Source organism: Oxyura jamaicensis, chromosome 1, assembly GCF_011077185.1.
Source record: "Oxyura jamaicensis isolate SHBP4307 breed ruddy duck chromosome 1, BPBGC_Ojam_1.0, whole genome shotgun sequence".
NCBI classification, from domain to species: Eukaryota; Metazoa; Chordata; class Aves; order Anseriformes; family Anatidae; genus Oxyura; species Oxyura jamaicensis.
Genome location: NC_048893.1, coordinates 111,794,069 through 111,817,672, shown reverse-complemented (window position 1 = coordinate 111,817,672; position 23,604 = coordinate 111,794,069). Strand labels below are relative to the sequence as shown.

At 38.1% G+C, this 23,604-nt stretch overlaps 1 protein-coding gene across 5 annotated transcripts in view; it reads left to right on the top strand.

The window, feature by feature from the left end:
* Positions 1 to 23,604, top strand: part of DSCAM (DS cell adhesion molecule) — a 478,055-nt gene that overhangs the window by 387,455 nt on the left and 66,996 nt on the right. For all 5 annotated transcript variants that reach the window (XM_035315830.1, XM_035315828.1, XM_035315829.1 and 2 more), the window contains exons 17-20: positions 1,142 to 1,382; positions 3,123 to 3,269; positions 6,084 to 6,239; positions 14,232 to 14,365. In XM_035315830.1, the coding sequence (XP_035171721.1) occupies positions 1,142 to 1,382; positions 3,123 to 3,269; positions 6,084 to 6,239; positions 14,232 to 14,365 (678 nt within the window). The remainder of the gene's footprint in view (positions 1 to 1,141; positions 1,383 to 3,122; positions 3,270 to 6,083; positions 6,240 to 14,231; positions 14,366 to 23,604) is intronic.

The window sequence follows — 23,604 nt, the reverse complement described above, 5'->3', positions numbered from 1 at the left end:
GTGTTCCTCAGCAGATTTAGCTGGATACAGTAACAAGAGAAAATTCTGTCTGTGCCAGTTGAACTCATCTAATGCTTCTCTTCAATAAGATGCGTCACAAAGACCTTTTCTATGGGTCAGTGGAACAGATAAGCTCATGGGCATCTGGTGAGAATTTGAAAGAAGGCTGAAGGATTTGGAAGAGCTTTTTGTCCATTGATTTTAAACTGTGACTTAAATTGTTTATTCTAATTACACCTAATATCCATTAGAATATCTGACAAAAATATAATCACATATTGAAATTACTACTGTTTAAATGGAATCAAAACAGGTATTCCTGTCAATAATGGAATTTTTTCCTGAGTTGCCAGTCCTTATTTTACTGTAGACTACATTTTTTACTGCAGAGTGCAGAAAGTATTTCCACTAGTGAAGGTACAGGGAATCTTGTACTTGAACTGAGAACTGCAGTACATAATTATGGCCAAAAAATGTGTACTGTCCATATTTTTGAAAGCCAGATATTGTACACCTTGTTTTCATAGCTATTCATTATGCAAATCCCAGCTTTCCAATTCATTATTGCCTTCAGCACTCATTATCTAATCATCTTTCCACACTACACATTGAGTGAACACAAGCATATTTCAAAGCACAGCATAAAAATCTCCTAATACTTCTAGCTGAATAAACTTACGTGACTGCCTTCAACAGATCTATAAATGCCTTACTAAAGACTTAGCAAGTGAGCAGTAGTGGTTTCTGACAAAACCAGAATTAGTTGTGAATTGTATGCTTGTAATGCAAATATACCCTTATCAACTCAGCTTTGATTGATTCATCTGATAGAAAAAATATTATAAATTTAAATTATAACTAAAAAATATTTTCTTATCAGATTTTTCTGTGTATGAACCATTTAATAGTCTTTCTTTTAACATAGGAATGCACTATGAAAACACCCTACATTCATATTTATATATCATTGTAAAATGTTTCTATGTCATATTCAGAGAGGATTTTTGAATTTTTACCTAGAAATAGACTTGCATTCAGTGAAAAAATAAAAGTTGACTTTGTGTGTATTTCAAAAATTTTAAGGGGAACAACTTGACTTTGGCAATATATATTTAACATGTATTTTTAATATCCTTTTTAGGCTCCAAAGAAGCACTTGCAAAATGGAATTATCCGTGGATACCAGATAGGTTATCGGGAGTACAGTGCAGGAGGCAATTTCCAGTTCAACATCATCAGCATTGATACCACAGGGGACAGTGAAGTTTATACACTGAATAACCTGAAAAAATTCACCCAATATGGCATGGTAGTCCAGGCTTGTAACCGGGCTGGAATAGGACCTTCTTCTCAGGAAATCATCACCACGACTCTTGAGGATGGTAGGTCCTTGACAAACAGCTATTGTGGGTGACATTATTTATTTATTTATTTTTCCCTTGTTACATTTGCTGTTGTGATTATTGTAGAGTGGATAGTAGAAGAGCAAACTTCATAGATGTTAGATATAGTAGACAGCTGAATGGTAAGAGGTTAGCCAATGAGCATGTACAATTCTCATTGCAAGTGATGCAGAATGTATTGATGGAATATATTCCAGTGTGGATAATATTGACTAGCTTTCATTAAGAAGCTTATTGCTCTGATGTTTTCATATTTGCAAATTCAGTGACCTCATTGTAGCTTCAAAGTGCACTTTGAGATACTAAGAAGTATAGCTCAGAAAGGTAAAGTGATACTGTTAATTTTGTAAGCTTTATTTTGTTTTCAAATTAGTCTGCCATGAAAACAGGAGCTCTTGTATTACATCTTGTCAACCTAAAAAGAGAGGTGTGTTTTTTTCAAGGATATCCAAACTAGTGAGAGAAAAATCATCATTTCAGACAAAATGCAAACTGTCTAATCTAAGGAAAAAAAATAGATTTATATATATATATTTTTAACTATGTAAAATGCACTCCTCAAACAATGAGAGGGAGTCCTCTAGTGGAAAGAGAGAATGGTGCTATATCCAAAAAGAGACACAATATTTTAGAGGAGTATAAAAGAAAACTCTACATAATCCTAAAAGATAGTGTAGGTCAGGTTTTCAGCTACTGTATATTAGTGTCAGTGTAACTGTACTGTTAGTGTCAGTGTACTGTATATTAGTGTCAGTGTAACAAAGTCAGTGCCAGCTAGGAATCTGTCTTTTTATGTGTGGGAAATAGAGAGCACACATCTACTATTCTTGAGAGCTATGGATTTTGAGGCATATACTTCATGGAAAGCTGGAGTTTTCCATTTACGCTGAACATTTCCAGGCCCAGACAGATTGTCACAAGATATCAGAAGACAGTATGCACACACATACATATATTTTGTATTATGATGTGTAATATTTTTTGCTAGAATCTGAATTTTCTTCAGAATCTGACATGCGTATTTACTTTTTTGGTATCTTTTTTGTGTGTGTGTGTTTTTGTTTTTTTTTTAATGTCCTCATTCAGTTTCAGGTCACTCTCAAAATTAAAGATGAGTTTCAAGCGCCAAAAACTAATACTGCACTCTGATGCTAAATAACCAACAGGAAATGCCTTATATTTCACTGACTCTTTCCCCTTTTTCTAAATGTCAGTGAAAATATTTATGAACATTTTTCACAGTATTTTTTCTAGAAGTGGCCACTTTTCCCCTGCACTGATTTTAGGAGATTAGAATTGTTCAAAAATATGACAATATGGACACAAAATTCCAAAAATAAGTTTAAATAGTTTACAGAATATATTCTGCATATTTGAGCTTTAGGACCCATTTCAACAGACATGACAAAGAAACCACTGAAAGACTAGTCAGCTAGTGGGAAAGAGTACATCAAAAGTAATTCCAAGGAAATCAGCTGCACTTGCAGAAACATGGGGATTGTAGCAAGAATAAAGGCCTTGCATTTTTAACAGTGTGTAACTGCTAATTAAATAATGGGTAGAGAGAGAGCAATGTAAATTAAAGTGTAGCTGAAGGGGATTCTGCTGAGAACAGTGAAGAGTGCTCTTTTATATAGATTTCTACTAAAAGGCACACATGAATGTGGTAAACAATGAGTTGTATTCATCAAATTAAAAATGATGAATATCTTATTCCAGTGCCCAGTTGCCCTCCAGGGAATGTGCAAGCCACTGCAACATCACCAGAAACAATTTCTATTTCTTGGTCAACACTGGCAAAAGAAACCCTGAATGGGATTCTGCAAGGATTCAGGGTTATCTACTGGGCCAATCTCTTGGATGGAGGTAAGAGAATTCAAACTGTCACCGAGTAACGAGTCATATATAGCATTTGTATCACTTATTCTATGTTGTGAAGGTATTGTACCTACTTTTCTCTTTGGTTTAGAGAAAGCTTCATATACCCATGAAGGAAGCCATCTTCTGTAGAGCTTTAACATGGAAGGGGACGTGGCAAAGCTGACTAGACAGGTCTTTGAGGAAGGCTTCCAACATGAGGTTGTAACAGTCCATAGACCCACTGAAGTACCCAAAATGACTCAATCAAATTTCATCACAGTTACATAGCTCAGAAAGTCTTTCCTAAAGAATGAAGACAGAAAGCTAGAACACACTTGCCTAAACCTGTATTGCATTTTAGCTTACCTAGTTATCTTCTATCTTTTTGGTTGGCAAGTCGAGAGGTTATTGTTTTTTTTCTTTTCTTTTCTTTTCTTTTTTTTTTTTTTTTTTCATAATTTATTTAATTTTTGTAGTTGAGGTTTTAGGAGAAAAAAAAAAAAAAAAAAGATTTTGAGAAAAGGTTTGTTATTTTCATGTTAGCCTCTCCTGTTTTGCTTATGTTTTATCAGGAAAATTCCTAGGGAAACAGAGTTCTGAGAATGAGTGAAATGACCAAAGGAGATCTCAGATACCGGCCGATCACTAGTGGAGTCCCCAAGGGCTCAGTATTGGGCCAGATCCCTTTAATATCTTTATTGATTATCTGGATTAGGGGATTGAGTGCATCCTCAGTAAGTTTGTAGACGACACCAAGTTAGGTGCGTGTCTCGATCTGCTCGAGGGTAGGAAGGCTCTGCAGGAGGATCTGGATAGGCTGGACTGATGGGCCGAGGCCAACTGTATGAAGTTCAACAAGGCCAAGTGCCGGGTCCTGCACATGGGGTACAACAACCCCAAACAACTCTACAGGATGGGAGATGAGTGGTTGGAAAGCTGCCTGGCAGAGAAGGACCTGGGAGTGTTGGTTGATAGTCAGCTGAATATGAGCCAGCAGTGTGCTCAGGTGGCCAAGAAGGCCAGCAGCATCCTGGCTTGCATAAGAAACAGCATGGCCAGCAGGGCTAGGGAAGTGATTGTCCCCCTGTACTCAGCTCTGGTGAGGCCGCACCTCGAGTACTGAGTTCAGTTTTGGGCCCCTCACTACAAGAAGGACATTGAGGTTCTTGAGTATGTCCAGAGAAGGGCAACAAGGCTGGTGAGGGGTCTGGCGAGCAAGTCTTATGAGAAGTGGCTGAGGGAGCTAGGGTTGTTCAGCCTGGAGAAGAGGAGGCTCAGGGGCGACCTTATCGCTCTCTACAGATACCTTAAAGGAGGCTGTAGTGAGGTGGGGGTTGTTCTATTCTCCCACGTGCCTGATGACAGGACGAGGGTGAATGGGCTAAAGTTGTGCCAGGGGAGGTTTAGGTTGGATATTAGGAAGAACTTCTTTACCGAAAGGGTTGTTAGTCACTGGAATAGACTGCCCAGGGAAGTGGTTGAGTCACCATCCCTGGAGGTCTTTAAAAGATGTTTAGATGTAGAGCTTAGTGATATGGTTTAATGGAGGACTTGTTAGTGTTAGGTCAGAGGTTGGACTCAGTGATCTTGGGGGTCTCTTCCGAACTACATGATTGTGTGATTCTGTAATAATCTGCCATTTATCACATGATGATAATTCTATATGTGGCCCTTTCTTGTATATTAAGCACTAGTAGTTTTGAGATGCACACGGCTTTATTCTTTTTTGCCGTGCTGAATTTTCACAGTTCTAGGACAATGAGCTGTCTTTTGTATGCATCCATCAGGATCTTTGTTCACTGTAATATACAATTGTCCTGTAAATCCTGGCCACTGTTAGTATGGCAAAGGTAACCTGGATTTGAAAAATAACCCCAAGGCCTATCGCTACTGCTGGTAAAGCCAGAGTCAAAAATATTTGGAAATAAGCCACCAGATTCCTTTGTATATGTAAACATAAAGATAAAAAATACATTAGAAGCATACAAACAATGTAGACATGACTGACATAAAATTAAATGTTTTCACTGATGCCTGCAGTATTTGGAACAGATCTTATGTGAATATTATCAGTGCACATCTAAGCTCCTACATGATGTCTTACAACATGATGAAAAAAGATGATGTTCATGCAATGTTTTTTTCAGTTTTATTTGCTGCCCTAAATATGTTCCAAGCTTTTTTGCCATATGGGTTGTAGTTCTTAGCCTGTTGCAAAAACAAACCATATGAAGTGCATCATCTTCTGCAAATAAATCTGGTTTTACTGTGCTTAAATCTATTGTTAGCTGACATTATTGCCATCAAGTGCTTTGCGGAAGTACTTGATACATGTTTTAAAACAAAGAGGTGTTTTTTGTTATTGTTGTTTCTTATAAGAAAAGCTATTTCTTAAAAATGGAAACACTATGAAAATAAATGACTTTCTCATTTTTGCATTCAATAATATATTTTAATATACAATAATTTAACATATGCAATTTAATATATAATAATTAGGTATCATTTAATTTATAATAATATCTTCTTGATATCTGTTCTTTATGAAAAAATCTTACAATTTGTAGAAATTTTCAGTTCTATTATTTGTATTTTTAAAATTTGAAATATTGCAAAACTGAAAAGTGGATCTTCTTTGAACTGCAGGAAGTCAGAACACAAAGGAATTTATTTTAATTGATTGTAATTCATTACTATTTTGTAACAGCAAAGCGTTACTTCTCTGATATGCTCTGCAATCCCTAAGATTTCTACAGTAGGTACCAATAGCTGGGGAAAGACTGACCTAGCAAATAATTCAAATTCCTTTTTATTCTATAGAGCTAGGAGAAATAAAGAACGTCACCACCACACAGCCATCACTGGAGCTTGATGGTCTGGAAAAATATACCAACTACAGCATACAGGTGTTGGCTTTCACACGAGCTGGAGATGGAGTGAGAAGTGAACAAATTTTCACCCGCACTAAAGAAGATGGTAAGGAGGAAAACATTTTCCATTCCCACTTCCACAAGATGCTTGTATGTCTCAGGCTTCCAAAATACTATATAGAAATACTGTATAGAAACAACTAGAGTGATATTTCTGTCTGAAGGTTTTTAGCTGGGAGTGTGCAGAGAGCAGTCTGCACCCACAACTTTTAAAACAATCTCAGTGTTTCCAAGACTCCAGTTCAGGTTAGCCAGAAGTTTGTAGATAATTCTAATGATGTGAACAGGTTTGTCTCTATTTTTGTCTTGAAATACTTCAAGATTTATATGAGAATTTTGAGAGTTTTTGGTTTGATTTATTCAAAATAATTGAAAATGGGGAAAGGTGGAAAGACTATTCTGGGACTTTCATGTATAACTTATATGCATCTAAGAAGACTTCCTTCAGTATAACAAAAATTTCCTCCAAACACCTCTTCTTACAAAAGTAAAATGGAGTAAAATCTTCTGCCATTTTTCATAGACCAGAGCATGGAAACTGTAAGTCCTAATGTTGAAAATTTATGAAATTCTTTATTGAAAAAAAAAAAAAAAAAAAGGGGGGGGGGGAGGGGTTCATAAACTCTTCCCTATAACTTTTGATATGGAAATATGGAAATCAGTTCAGGTTGCCTCAGTGGGATGCCACATACTAGGTTATTTCTCAAGGACCAGAATTTCAAATTCAGGGTGTGATTCCTCCCTAGCCCAATTAAATGCCTGGGAGAAAAAATAAAATAAAATAAAATAAAATAAAATAAATAAAATAAAATAAAATAAAATAAAAAGAGAGAGAGAGAGAGAGAAGAGAGAGAATGCCCAAATGCTTCAGTAAAAACTTTAGAAAATGTGTGCTATTAGATATGAATTTCTTGGCAGAAATAAACATTCACACAGTCCTAGCAATGAAGTTACTTCACTAATATTGGATTGGAAAATTCTCTTGTGATTTATGAAATGTTTTTTTTTCAAGGAAATTAGTCAATAGATTTTTCATTGTTACTCATCCAGTTTACTGGTTATTCATGAACATATGAATATATTTTAGTTTTTAAGTTTAAAAAAAAATTTACTTTTAATAAGATCTAGAAAAGTGCCTAGGGGAGTAAATTCAGTGATTAACTGACTTGGTGAATGTTATGATTTTTTCCCAATAAAGTATTAAGGGATTCATTCTAAAATTTACATTCTTTGAAAAGCTGTAGATGTAGTTGTATCCAGAGGGTATAATGCAAATCAAAATTGGACTTCTAAACATTTTTCTCACATTATCACATTACTTATTTGTTCCTTGTTCTATTTTTCATATACTTAATACCTTCCACTACTTTGATCAAAGTTGTATTAACAGCAAAAACAGACAGTGAATGACTTATACCTGAGAACTGTGAGGAAATTTAGATATATAACAATGTTGGTTAATGTGGGTCTACTTCCAGCACTCACTAGATGTAGGCATCACTGAGATCCTGAATAAACTTGTAGTAATGTCTCTGTGTTGAGTGTAGTAGTAATGGAGCTGTGCTGAGATACTGCAGCTAGTCTGAAACTGCAAAGGACATCAAATGATCAGCCATAGACTTGTGTATCTTAAACCCTGAGCCCACCCTAAAGTCCTTTAACTACTTTGGTGCACAGGTGTTCTTGAAACACATGATAGTTGGAGGTAGATGGTGTTATCCCACAGAAAAATCTGAAAAATAAAAATATGGAGAACTGTAAGATCGCCTGCTGCATTTTCAAGTTACTTTTTTTTTTTTTTTTTTTTTTTTTTTTTTTTTTGAGCAGATTCCAGCAGGCAACTTTTCCCTAAATATTCTCTGAATACAAAAGAAAATCTCTCACCCCAGAGCCTTGGGACTGGGATTTAAGCCATAGGCAGACATAGAGATTGCCCCACACTGCTCCAAAACCTCAGGGGCAGGCTGTTCCTTTATGTGTTAAATTGGCCTGATGGTCCTGCTGCCTTATGTCAAATTGGCCAGCCAGTCCAGCGCTCGGATACCATGTTTCCTGAAATCCTCAAAAAGCCCAACTGCAGAGACAACCCCTGGGTCAACACTTTATGGCACATATGCAAGGCGAGTCATGAGGTCTATCTCTGAAGGCCATTCCCTGGTTTCTCTAAAGTTAAAAATGTGGTACTACCGAAACTAGCCTGGGTGCAGACAATATCTTGTCTCTGTGTGAGGTTCCTTTTGGCTTCTGGGATTGAACAGATGGCTGAATGGGAGCCAGCAGTACCTCTGTCTCTTACCTGGAACAACAGACGAATGTTGTAACGCTCCTGAAAGTTTCCTGACACCTGACCAAGATCGTCCACTTGCTCTAAAGAAGACCAGATATATTGCAGTCATTGCTGATGTTTACTAAACTTTTCTCTAAAACTTGCAGTGCTGGGGACTCCATAGCCTCCCTAAATATTCTGTATCAGTTAGGGATGTACCATAATGCAATCTCTTTTGCAGCAAAGTGTGTTGGGTACTTCCCTCTGCCCTTCTGTCCAGGGATGCCATTGGATAACTACCTGCTTTATAACAGTATTTCCTATTGGAATTGTTTCTGTGTTGATTGCTCCCTCTCCCTGTCACATACATCTCCACTGATCTGTCTCCAGTTCAAACCAGTTCTGAAACACCTTTTCGAAGCCCCATTTTTTTCTTTTTTCTTTTTTTTTTTTTTTCATTTTTCTTAACCCCTTCTGCCTAGTTTGCTTTTCCCTAATTCCAGGTGGCTCTTTTGCTGTCCCTCTTTCTGAGATCAGATAGGCCCTGAGATCTGGGAAGCACATAGTCTCTACCTGTGTTTGGCTGCTGTGCAACAGCTCATCTCTCATCTTTAATCCCTCTGGCAACAAAGCCAGTAGTTCAGCAGTAATTCACCCTGAGGCAGTGTGACTAACATTTTCAGATGTTTTGTGATGCCTCACAGTGGTTCCACTCATCAAATCTTTTGTCCAGAAAAACTAAACTGAAAGGTGTTTCCAGAAAATTCAATGATTTCATGTTTTGCTTCAGCTTCAAAATTTTTTAAGAGCAATAAAGGTCTAGTATGGAAAATGTATAAAGGGCTGCCATTAAAAATAAGGTCAAGCCCAAGTCCCACACCTAAACATCCTTTAGTCTATGTAATCTAAATGGGAAAAGAGCACTGAAATTGCCAAAGTATATGCATCTAACAGGTGTCTCAGTCCACAGGAAGAGCTGGCATATCTTCTGTAATCTTCGGTGAAAAAAAGAGGCTCCTGTGGAGGATTATTCAATAGGCCTAATTTCGGTCCATCTAAAAGATCATGCTCTAAAGTTAGTTTTGAGTAGCCTCTCATAATGAGAAATATAAGTAACTGAAATCTTAACACAGCTTAGATATGAAAACCTTGTAGTTCTGCTCCCAGACCTTTTCCAGTTAAAAGTATGACACAAGATATTCCACCCTCTTCTAATAAAAGTTTGTTAATCTGAGACATTTTTGAGTAGTTTCCAAGCCCTCCGCATCATTACTATTACGAGGCCATCTCACACCATTGATTTCTTTTCATTTTTTTTTCATTTCCTTTAGATTAGGGAAACTTTTCATTGTAAAATCGATGGTACAGCATGTTCCCTTGCCACTGTTGAAAGGCAGATCACAGCCTCCTGTTACTTCCCTGCTGGTGTTCAGCTTAGAGACATTAGCCCCAAATTTCTTTAGCAGGCCCAAAATCTCCAATGTGGCAAAATAAGCAGGTCCCAGGGAGTAAAGTAGTCAGCCTGGGTAAAATGAATTTAATGTTTCAATTTTGTATAACATTTGATACTGATTTTAGACACCAGAGGTCAGACACCACTGCTGATCAGCTTAAAAAATGGGAATAGTTGTAGCAAATAGTAGGAAAGGAGCTTTCTTCTAAATGTGATCATATTTGGACTTTTTTTTTTTGGCTTTTTTTTTTTTTTTTTTATCCCCATTACCCTTCTGAAGAAGAAACTGCTTTAGAAAAAAGTCCCAACTGTCAGAAAAATAAGTGAAGTGGAAATGTCCAACTTTTAAGCACTGATTTTGGTTTTGTCACTTTGCACAGAGTTTCTAATAACCTGGTCCTCTTCTTCATCTGAGGACTTATTTTTCCAAATCACTGAAAACTGAAATAGTTCTTCAAATTCTCTTCCTCTCAGTGTTCAAAGTATGGTCTCAAAAGATACCCCACTTGGTAGTGATGGGAGTGACAAATTCCATCTGGTTCTGCACTGTGAATGAAATATTGTGAAATTGTGTTGGAGAGAATTAATTTGTTCCCCATACAAGCTGGACACATCAGCCAACAGCTTGGCTGGCAGGAGCACTTCTGATTTTGTACAGAAGGGAGCAGTGGAGGACATTGCCTCCAGAGCCCCATCCCAAGGAAAGCTTCCTGCAGTTGGCAATCTTTCCTGGCACAGCTGCTTTTGATTTAGAGCCTGGTAGAGGTTTAAGTGATGCAGGAGGATGCATGTTTCTTTTTTACATCAGTTTCTTTTCAGAGATTGCATATCATATCTATCTGCTCTATTTTCAGAGATCTTTATCTTATTGACTAACAAAAGAAACCACAAAACAATGAGTGATCCCCTTGTCAACTGGCAGAATTTGGTAGGAATGGTCTAATTAACAGGGGCCAGTTTAGAGGGCATGAGGGATGGACAGCATCTGTGAATGTATTTCAGCTAGCATGTATCTAAATTGCAGATGGAATATTAATATGAACATAAACGCTACTGGAAAAGCTCAGGATTTTATTTTGTTTTGTTTTTCATAAATGTAACATTGCATAGGATGGTCTTGTGTGGTACAAAACCTTTTAAGGAGCAGGGTTTGGTTTTCTGATATATTGGTGATATCACTCTTAAAAGCACAGCACTTAGTGCAGTTGCCTCCCTGCTGTGCAATACTGTGAAGAAAAATGGTGATAATATCTCTGCTTATGAAAAGGGGAATGAGAAAGTTCCTGGAGCTCCTCCCCATTATCCCACACATCTAAATACACTGTTCCCTGGACTAGTTGTATCAGTATAATTGCTTTTCTCTGCGTTTGCATTGCAGTTACAGTGTCGAGAATACAAAGTGTTCTCCTCCACATGAAAGCTGTCTGCTGTTTCTGTGTCTCTCAAAGCCTTGTTAGCTGGAGAATGAGAATTTAAAATCTTTTATTTTAAATTTGCCAAATCTGCTCTGGAATAAGGAAAAGTCAGCTAAAAGCAGTTCTCAGTGCTCAGCTCCGATTTTTCTCCAGCTTCTTGTCACTGTTTTACCCCTGGTGACGAAAGGAAAAATAATCTCCTATAGAACACATTTAGCTTGTCTTTTCTGGGATCTATGGGAGTTAATATTCTAAATAAAGACCTGTGCAGAGCTCAGTGAGACAGCCCAGGTCTCTTACTACTGGGGTCTCAGTATGGCTGAGCAAAGCTACAGGGTGCAATGAGAGAAAATGTTTTGTTAGCATAAAAAGATGTTACTTTTCTCACCAAGGAAAGGTAGGCACCACATTCCCCCAGCACAGTTTCTTCAGATTTGAAAGGAAACCATGTTTAGTAACAAATGTTTCAGCTAGTGCTGCGTTAGCTCATAATAATCTTGTTTAGGTCAAGGGAATGACGATGAACAATGACTTTACCCTCTGGACTAAGGACAGAGGTGGTCTGTAAGACATCAAATGAAAGCCTGCAGAATTCTTGCCAATGAAATATAAATGTTTCCTCACATGCTTTCATTTCCACATGTGCAACATAGCAAACAAAAGTACTGCAATAAAAAGAAGAATAATAAAGGAATACTTGGAATAATTTTGACAGCACTGCCAAAACTGTTACCCAATTCCAGCCCCTGCACCAAAAAGGTGGAAAGGGTCCTCAGATTAGAAAAGGTTCAGAAATTTGACTATATGGCTTCTTGAATTCTTTCTAGCCTTTCTTTCTGCTACGTTGTATACTGAACAGAAATACTGTCCAATGAGAAGTAATATCTTCCACATGCGTCCATTGACTGGAAAATGCTAGATGAATACTGAGTTAATCCCTCAACAGCTGACAGCCACGACCAATTACCATCAGAACCTGTCCCTATAGATCACACCCTAATTTAACAATAAATTACTTTAACCTCATACATCTATTTGCAGTGATTTCCAGAAAACATTACTAACCGTAAAGGAATCCTCCAGTGGGTTAAGTAATTACCCTGGAGAGCTAGCTTTCACTCTTCAGCAGCAGGAGCAAATAGCATTTCTAATGAACTGGGTATAAATAACAAGTTGGATGCTGTCAAGCATCAATATTTACTCTGCATTGGATAGAACTGCTAACTGAATTAGCCTTTTTTCAGCAAGGGGCTGGGTTTGCATGCAATTATAATCATGACATTCTCACTTGATGCCTTATTAGATGTCTCAACACATTATAAATAGAAAATGCATATTCAGAAATGTTGCACTGAGTGGTGTTTATCCATCAGTTTTCTTGCATCTGCCACTAGTACCTGTACAGACATAAAATTGAAGGTTTCTTTATATGATTTTTACAATCTGAAATAGTTAGCTACATAGCTAAGCAAAGGTAAGTCCCAGACAGTCTGACTTCTCTTTATACACAAATTTTTGTACCAGCTTTAAATCTATTTATTTAAATGAGGTCGAACAAAGATTAAGGACCACCTATAAAGATGAGCTTGCTGGACAAGGTTTTGTCTATCTGTAGTACACAGTAAATATTCTCAGTTAATGTAGAGAAAGTTGATACTGCTCTGGAATTGTTATTTTACTGGAAATTCTAATGTTCTGCTAGTTTTATTTGAAATTTAACAAAAATATGACCTCATGACCCAAAATGTCTGCAGAGAAGAGAATCCATCAAAATGTTTCATTTTGTCTTTAATACCACATGTAATAATTTCCATACAAAGTACACATTTTAATAATTTACCATAAATATTCTGCACATGCATTATTAAAATATCTTCCAAATTGTTATTATTGTAAATCTATTTTAAAGTATTCTCCTGTTCAGTTTTTATTATTATTATTATTATCATTTATTTATTATTTTTTTCCAGGGAACTTTATTTTACCCTTTCCATTTGGTTTAAGCACAAGCTTATATGTATGTGTAACTTCATGGGTGTTCTAGGATGCAGGAGTTTTGTTCACATACAGGAGCAACTGCAAAGTTAGAGAATATTATACAGCATAACATAAGCTTGAAAAATAATATATGCTCATGAATTTAAAGTCCTTCTCAAAGTGCAAGTGTGCAAAGAGTTAGGATTATGTACCAAGAATTTAACATTTCTTAGTTTAAATATTTTCCAGAGAGAATTGTTTTTCTTGTTGCCAGTTTTCAATAGCTTATAAAAATAGCTACTACTAATAGCAAAATAAATGTGTGCTCACATACTGCAATGTTAGATACAGGTCTGAGCTGTTGAGGGCAAGGCTAGGGGAAGGAGACTATGAGGCCATATGGCTGCTCGTACATTATGCTACTGGGTGTACCTGGGTCACATCAGGCAGTGCTAATTGCACAGGACTACAGCTCGTTTGCTCTCCACTTCATTAAATTCACAGCTCTACTGTGGATAGCCATTAAGCTGTTCACATGCCTATTATTTATACAGCATATAATCATTTGGCATGAGTCATGCCTTCAAAATTGAGCTAGCATTTACAGTATTATGTTGTTTGGCAATTTTCACTGGCCACAGCTGATGCAGTTTCATGTATGCAGGATGGGGGTGATGCTACACATAAGTTTAACTGTCAGTGGCAGCTTCTTCTTTGGGGCCCTCTGAAGCAGAGGCTTTCTCCTCCTACAGACAGGGGAATAACCCTTCAAACCATCTCCTCCAGCATGGGCAGTGTGGAGGCTGCTTCTTAGTGCAGGGTGTCCCCCTAATCCAGAGGGGCAGGGTTACCGAAGTAGCATGCTCCCCTGGCCCTCTCTAACACAGTTTTTTTGTTTGTTTGTTTGTTTGTTTGTTTGTTTTCCAGTTCCAGGTCCTCCCGCTGGTGTTAAAGCAGCTGCATCTTCAGCCTCCACTGTCTTTGTGTCCTGGCTCCCTCCCCTCAAGCTCAATGGCATCATCCGGAAATACACCGTATTCTGCTCACACCCCTATCCCACAGTAAGTCCCACAGCACAGCCACAGAAAGCAGCACAGATTTGCAGAGCTAAAACTGTGTTTGTTCAGTGCTTGACATTTTCCTTGTCACTTCATTTCTTGCCATTTATTTTTGTTGATATTGTGGTGCTTTTTTTGTTTTGTTGTTGTTTTTTCCTCTAAGAGTAGAGGGGGATTCTGGGGCTAAGAAGTTGTTTTTTGTTTGTTTGTTTGTTTTTGTTTGTTTGTTTTTCTCACTTATCAAATTTTACAGAACTTAAAAGATATTGCAGAGTTCTGACTTACAAAATGTTTCCTAAACAGGGTCAGCTGCAAGCTTTATAGAGCTCTGTTATATCTGGAAACATGTATTTATGCTCCTAATTGTTGAATTGGATTTGTGTTTTCATCTTAATTCTTAACTTTTTGCCCTGGGTATTCATGTGTGAAGGAGTATAATGACTTATGAACAAACATATTTGCTTGTGAATAAGCTTATTTGTGGCAGGAGTATTTGCTCATTCTAGGTTTACACAGTATTACTTTCTGAGAATGCAATGTGAAAAATTGAATCAATTATCAGGCATCTCTTTCTCTGAATCACAAAGAATCTAGCTATCATTAAACACAAGGGGCAGCTATTCTTTTTAAATTGCAATGCATATTTATTTTAATATGCTTTGACATAGAATGTATTTAGCTTTTACCCAAGGTTTTGGTTTGGCTTTTAAGTAGGGCTTCCCATCAAATGTATTTTGATGCAAGTTGCAAAATGCAATCTTAGTTTAATAGACAAGGAAGGTATTGTTCCACAGCTAGTAAGAGTTTGACAGGAAATTTCAAGTTGCGCCTCAGGTTTGTTTTCAAAGCTTGCTGAGACAGTAGAAGGCCTGAAGGTCTGTCTGTGTGGCACCTTGCAGGCAGACACAGCCTCACCCAGCCCACTCTTCTAGCAAGTGAACTAACTCAAGGAGAGATGGAACGAAAACCACGTGTGCACTGATGGCTAAGCTCAAACTCATACCTTCTGCTGTAAACAGGGGTTATTGGTCATTTATGAAGCTCAGGACTGGAGATCATTGCTTTATTTATCATTTGGGAGTGCTGATTTCTAACTCTATTAATTTAATAATTGTAACTGCAAACCAAAATGTCTTGACCATACAGTTAAAGTGCAAACTGACCAGAGATTTGTCTATCATGGCTCATACATTTCTATGGTGTGCAGTCGGTTAAAGAGGTCACATTTTACAGAACTGGACCTTGCTTTTAGGGCTCTCAGAGTGGAAAGTAAATGAAGTAAATGCTTCATCAGTGGTTGGAAGGAACGCCAGATGGTGCTGCTGGCTCTTGTTAGCTACTTAACCACACAGAAAGCTGCAGTGTTTCTTCCCCCCCGTTTTTCTTTCTTTTTTTTTTATTTATTTTTTATTTTTAGTTTTTAACTATTTTGAATCTCAAGGACAGTAGCTGCCTGTGATGGTTCAAAAAGCAAGTAAGATTAATGTGTGGAAAAGTAAAAGTTATTCTCCACTGCGATCTATTCTGTAGGTAAGATAAAGGGCAAGCAAGGGATCCAATGCTATCCTGTTTATATGTGTTGCCTATATTATTACATAGGCGTTATTATATACAACTTAATCTTTTTTATTCTGCAAATATAGAAAAAATACAGAGCTCTGAGTACTGATGTATTTACATACAAGCTGCCAACTGGCCCTGTGTTAATTGAGTTAGATTTCTCTTTCTCAGCCTGGAAAATTGCAGTCTCAAGGCAGTTAAAAAGCAACATGGAAAGAAACGTGGCATGTGCTGAAGGTAGGAGAACAAAGGTTCACTGCTGCAGGAAGAGCTGGGAAAGCATTACGACAGATACAGAAAGCAGGGATAGGTTAAGCCATGAGTAAATATAGATCAGCTATACAATTATATAATTAGAGTGTCAACAAACTCTGTGGTATCACTCAGTCAGAAATACCTTTTTAAATCTATTTTGCTCCCTTGATTAGAAAAGTGTTTTTTTTTTGGGGGGGGGGGGCGGGGCCGGGGTCATTAGACAAGCAGTTATTCTTTCGTCAGCTGTTCACTCATAGGATCAGACACGTTAAATGGGCTTATCCTGGTGGTTCCAATGAAGCAGGTCATTAAACTGTGCATCAGTCTTCTGCTCCCTCTGTGTGATGCCTAGAGATTAATGGAAAGGAGTCATGTAAGTAGAACCGTGCTATAAAAAGACAATAAAGGGAGACTGCTTTCCTTCTCAGTGATTTTCCTTTTCAGGATACTGTCAGTTGGTTCTTGTCTTCATTCCACTCATGTTAAGATATGGAATAAGATGACCTCGCTGTCACTCTCAGATTTCCTGGTAGCGAAAGCTAAAAGCAGAACTTGTTTAGACAACTGTGCATAGAAACTGTCCTGATGTGAAAGACATACAATTCTGCCAATGGCCTAAAATGCCATACTTGTTTTACTGGAATCTTTCCCACTGTAAAACTGAGGAGACATCTTGGTGGCATTCTAAAGTATTTCTTTTTCTAAGAGAGTTGCACATTATTTCTCCTGGTGTTTGGTTTCAGTTATATATGTATGTTGCATGGAACTGGACTGCCATTTTTAATCTTTCATAGAATAATAGGATAATTTAGATCAGAAGGTACTTCTCGATTTCACCTAGTCACCCTTCTCAAAGTGAGTTTAATCACATCAGATTGCTCATTTCAAAAATGGTTTCCGACCCTGCAGCTTCATGAAGAACATGGCTCCATCTCCTGTGTGTCATCTGATCAAGTATGTGTAGGCAGTAATAAAGTCTCTCCTCAGCCTTTTCTTCTTAAGGCTGACAGACCCAGATGGTTCAGCCTATCCTGGTATCTATGTCCTGTCCTCTAGCCTCCTGACTATCCCCTGGCAACCCTGTTCTGTACTTGCTTCAGTATGTACGTCTTTTTTTTTCCTGGAGAGACCAAGACTAGACACAGTACTTAGATGCAGTCTCACAAGTGCAGAGTGGATGGGAAGAATCACCTCCCTGAATCAGCTGGCCTACACCATTAGGAATGAATGAAGTGCTGCTAACACAAGGCCTGTTTGTCTGCAGAGCTGCCTCTTGGACCAGGTACTACTGGTTCATGGAGTTATTCCATCAAAGATTCAGGCCTTTGTATTTGAACTTTTTGAAGTTCATGAGTCTCTGATCAGCCTGTCTAGGTAGCTCTGAACAACAGTTCTGTTCTCCAGCATATAAATTATTTCCCCCCCCTCCCTCGCCCCCCCCCATCCCCCCAATTTCGGGCCATTCACTTACTTGCTGAGAGTGTACTCTATTCTGTCACTAATTAAAACATTAAACAGTATTAGTCCCAAAAAACTGATCATAGCTCTGATCCCAGGAGTGTGGACAATTTTTCCATTCAGCATTATTGTCCACTATTCAAGCTGGTATTTCACCAGTCTGGTGACAAGGAGGCTGCAGGAGACTGGGTCAAAGACCTTGCTAAAGCCAGGATACTCAACATCCACTGCCCCTTGTCCACAGTGCAAGTCACCTTGTCATAGAACACAATCAGGTTGGTTAGATGTGATTTGCCTTCGGTAAATCTAGATCAGTTGTTCCCTCCTCTCCATGCATTTAAAAATGTGTTCTAGTGGGATTTGCTCAATAACTTTATCAGGTTATTGAGACTAGGTTGACCAGCCTGTAATTATCTGGATACTTTTTCTTGCACTTCTTGAAGATGAACATGACATTTACCTTTTCCCAGTCTTCAGAAACTTCCTCTGATTGCCACGGCCTTTCAAACACAACCAACATTAGCCTCACAAGGACATCAGCCACCTCCTTCATCACCTTCAGATGCATCCCATTTGGTGCTATGGGTTTCTGTATGTCTAATTAAGTGATTCTTAAATGCTTGCTAACTCACTCTCCCTCTACCATGAGTACAGCTTCACTACTGAGGAGATTCAGTAATCTGGAGGCCTGAGTGTAAACTTTACCAGTTAAAACAGAGGGGAGGAAAGAAAAAAAGAAAAAAGAAAAAAGAAAAAGAAAAAAAAAAACCTACCTCAGCTTTTTAGCTTTTTTTTCCAGATTCCTTTTCACTAGTCCCCCTGCCTCACTGAGCAGTTCGTCAGTTCATCTAAACACTTCCTAGACTTCCTCGTGCTGCTTAATTACTTAAAGAAACCTTTTTTATTGCCCTTCAACTGCCTTAGTAATTTCATCTCCATCTGAGCTTTTGTTTTCTAACCTTATCCCTACAACTACAGTGTGATTGTCTTCCTCCCACGTAGCCTGTCCCTGCTTTCACCTTCTGTGTAATTCATATTTGCGTTTCAGCTCAACTGGGATCTATGGCCTTCTGCCAAACTTTCTCAACTTCTCATATGTTACAGAAGACCATTCTTGCATTCTGAGGAGATTGTCCTTGAAGACCAGCCAGCTGTCCTGAGCCCCTTTACCCTCCAGGACAGTTTCCCATGATATCACTTCTCTCAGGATCTTAAACTCTATCCTCATAATCACCTCAGCCAATGCTGTCATAAACCTTCACATTTTCAACCAATTCTTCCTTGTTTGTAGGCAACAGGTCCAACAGAGTATATCCACTAGTCAGTTTACAGATCACCTGCAAAAAAGAAATGGTCTTATAACACTCTAGAAATTTCCTGGGTTGCTTTCTTCCAAATGTATTACCCATCCAGCAGTTTCCACTATGGCTAAAGTCACTTACAAGTGCCAAGGCATGTGCCTGTGGTGCTTTCTTCATCTGCTTAAAGAAGGCCTGATCTGCCTTATCTGTAGCAGACACCTACTATAATATCATCAGTACTGGTCTGTCCTCTGATCCTGCTCAAGACAACATTCCATGTATTCATGACACTCCTTTACACAGTGAGCAAGATGTCCTTCACACATTCCCAGACGTCTTTCCTGAAGAGTCTGCATCCCTCCATTGCAGCACACCAATTATGAGTGCTACCTCTAGAGCTACATGCAGTAGAATACAAACATATTAAAGGGTCCTAAGCCATGTAGCTCTTACAGGAGAAAGGTCAGAAGCCATCTTATTGTGTTGTCTCCTACACATATCTGCTTTGTGCCTTGTACTCTTGCTTCTCTGTTATGGTAACCCTCCTTAAGCACACCTACTTTGAAGTCCTCTTCACTAAGTTAGCAAGCTTGTTTGCAAAGATGTGCTTTCCACACTTTTCCAGGTATACTTCATCCCTGCTCAATAGCTCTCACTCCTTGAGGAGGGTCAGGTCCTGTAGTTGTAGAAGACATTCTGTACTTTTTTTTTTTTTTTTTTCTGACACAAGTTTTGTCTTGCTTTTGCCTGGCAACTGCCCAAATTCTTACTCAACGTGTAGTGGTGTTATATCATAGTCTCTGACCCACAGCTTCTCTCTGGTCCTAAAGACTTGAATAAAACTTGTGGAGAGCAGTAAAAAGCAGTTATAAGTAGGAAGTGATTTGTTATTCTGTGGAGATTTTGTGGTTAAAGGTATGTTGAAAATATCTTAAAAAGAGGGAAAAGTAACTGTCAGGAGAGGACTTAGTAGATAAAGTTACTGGTGAATGGAAGCTTATTTAGAGTCAGCAGAGTCTGTGAGGTTGAATTTAAAATACCTGCTCATTGATTTATGTGCTACCAGCGGTGTTTATCACTGTGCTCATACAGTACTTTTCACAGCATGAAGATATTTATGTTTATTAATTCTTGTTCTTTATATAGTATAGAACTAGTCTATAATTTGGAGGTTATTTTAACAACAACAACAAAAAAAAAAAAAAAAAACATATTGAGAATGGTATCTAGAATATGTCCTTTTTAATATACCACATGTAGTGTTTACAGCTTTTTCATAGTTATGTCACAGCTTTGTTACCAGCTCCCAAATATAGCACATTCATTTTTTAAATTGTATTGCCTTTAAATTTTTTGCCTATCTTATTTTTGTCATGGAGCAGATCTCAAGAGAGATGTGACAGAGTATAAATTAATTCTGCTGCTGTGCTGTTTGATGCAGTTTTTAAAAGGTCTCCTTGCAAAGCCCTACTAAAACAAATTTGATATTGATTTTTTCATAAAACCCTGGTTTTGTCTCACTACCTAGTCTCACATACACATATATAGTCTAACAATAAGTACTTGGCATCAGTTGCAGCTTATTTCAGCAGGTATGGATTTGTCCCATTCCGTATTGTGCAGGCAGCAGAGGACTCGGGAACAGCGGGGGTCACACAATCTCTGATTTGACTGAAATGCTCTGAACAAACCTGGTGACTTCATGGGGCCACCAGAGAAGGCAGCAGAGCTACTGTCAGCCCAGCAGGAGGTCTCTGGACCTTCCTGTGGTTACCTGCCTCTGACATTACATACTGCTTCCCTGATCATGAGCCTGGGGACATGGATGGGAACTCTGGCCTCTGTGGGTTCTGCAAAAGGACGAACAGATGGTATACCTCTGTGGCTCCCAAGAAGCAGAGTTCTTGGCTAAATGAACTACCTGGAGGTCTAGGCAGTGGCCTGTCTCCTGGGCCAACTTTCTGGAAATGGATTCACAAGGCTTTCCTGCAGGTGGGAAGGCAAGGAGCCACCTCAGCTGTTTCCAAAATCTCTGTCTTGCACTTTCCAGAAATTCAGTTCAGAATTGAAGAAAAGGGAGAAAAAAAAAAAAAAATGACACAGAAGATTCATTGTGTTTTGTGCACAGCTTACAACAGTTAGCTTCAATAGCACTGAGTGAGAAACACCGTCATATTGCAAAACATGAGCCAAGATATCAAGACCTGATCAGAAAACATTATATAACCAAAGTGATGTCCATTTTCACTGAAAATGTGGATTGGCTGTTGTTGGCAGCTCTAACAGCATGCCTGTCTGTGAAAGGAAGCAAGGCAAAAGCCAGCAGATGTGAAGAAAAATAGTTGTCCATAACTCCAGGAAAAAGTCTGTAGGCAGAGTTTCACTTCTTTAAGGAATTCATTGTAAGAGCACACTCACGGGTCTGTCTCAGAGACATAGTAACTCAATCTTTGTAAAACACAGTAAAGTACTGATTTCATGTTGACCCAATTCACTTTTGTGTAAAAATTACTTATTGTAAGGTAGAGCAGGGTAGACAATTCTCTGATGGTGTTCTGCAAAAAAAAAAAAAAATAATAAATAAATAAAAATAAAAATGTAGGTCTCTGTGTTTTTCAACCTTATAGAACTAAAAGCTTACTTTTATTACAGATGGTTTTCCATGCTCATTGTAGGCCACATCTATACTGTTGAATAAATAAGGGCCGTGGAGCAGCTCCTGGCCCCAGGAATAAGTGACATTGACTGACAACTGTCCACACGGCTTAGTACTAGCCCCTTTAAAGAAGATTTGTTTTGTAGAGAGCTGTTTAACGTAGTCCAGAAATGAGCCAGATTTCAAATTCAAAAGCAGTGTGGACCTTTGGGTTTGAGGTCCTCAACATACTCCCTGGTTCTCCCCCATTTAGCAATGAAGCCCATCAGAAGCATGTTTATTGAAACGATAAGCATGCAAACACAGTTTCAGAGACAGTTCGGGATAGGTATAAAACTGATCACTGTAGGAGGTAATGAAACCAGGGGTTCCTTATTGTGCACAGGAAAGAGCAGCATATTTATCTTTCTTGAGTCAACTTTTGTTCACTTGTTTTGGTAGTGACCCAGATAACAAAATAGTGTGCCTATTATATTTGCAGGAGATACAAGATTGGCGAGGGGATTGCAAGTACACTGGAGACAAAACTAGAATTCAGAATGATCTTGATAAATGGGGAAATTGGTCTGGGAAGAAAAGCAGATAAAATTTAGTGGAAGTAAAAGTGCATGGAAATGGGAACTATGAAGAACCAATTATAGTAGGCAGAGAACAAGTGGCTAGATTCTTCACAGGAGGATTTTGAGGTTATTTTATATCACAAAATGAACTTCACCTACCCTTATAATACTGTTGTGAAACGCTAAATGCCATGATCAGGGATTGTCAAATAGAGATTAGAAACTGTATTTGAGAAGCCTGTGGAGCAATGGTAGATGGTACAAATGATAACAGCATATATTATTAGCAAAGATGTGATTTCTTGGAAAAGTTGAAAGCACTGGAGTTACTAAGTCCTACAAAGATAAGGGTACTGATGAGGAAAGGAATGACAAATCTTCATGCAGATTAAAGACTAGTGGAAATATGAAGGTCAGAATCTATTCTCTCTGTTCCTAGTAAACTGGAAAAATAAGATATGGGCTTAAACTACAGCAGGAAACTCAAGGTAGACGTTATGAAAGCTTTCTAATAATAAGATTAGTTAAGCAATGGAACAGCTCATGCAGCTTAGGGAGTTGCAGAATCTCCACTTATTGTAAGTCTTCAAAATCATGTTGGACAAATATTTTTCTGAAATTGTGCAGCTATAGTTGAACCTGGCTTAGAGTAAGAGGATAGACTTGGGTGAACTCTTAAGGTCCTTCCAGCCATGATTATATAGTCATATTCTATACTCAAATTTGTAGTGAAATTACACATGCTACTCTAAGTAGTACAAATATATATTTTTAATTTTCACTATCAGGAAGCCAGCATAAAGGTAAATAACTCATATGCTCTCTTACTTCACAGAACACACTGCAAATCTGCCTTTCCTGCTTTTCACTCTTATTGTAAAAGTCTCCATATGGCTTTCTCAGTTCACCTCCGTGTTTCCTCACAACTTGCAGAGAACAAGAACATATAAATCTTCAGTGTGCCTACCTTACATCAGAAATTTTGTCTATGCTGTTGTAGGCAAGGTACAGATGGGCTTTTACTCCTGTATTCCAGTACAGAATAAATGATACCTGTAACCTTATTTCCCTGCTTGGGAAATTCCATGTTTGCTTGAGTACTGTTAAAAACATAATTTTTGAATTCACCCTTTTGATTTTTTTTCCAGTCCGAGTTAAAAAATACAATGACCAAGCAAACAAGCAAAAAACAGTCTAAGGGTTCCGAGTTTATGCACATCACCTATTTATTTGCCAGGAGATGGCATACTATTTCAAAGCATACAAAGCAACGCATACCAGTACAGCTGAAGTTGCATCAGAAGAAAACAATACTACCTGCAGTGGTTGTTCCTCAGGATCTCTTGCTGTTGCCTTGTTTGAAAAGTAGATTAACTGCACTCTCATAAAGGACTTTGATTTAATTTTATTATGCACAGCTGGTATTTTAGAGTTTTGGCCCTGTCTGTGCTT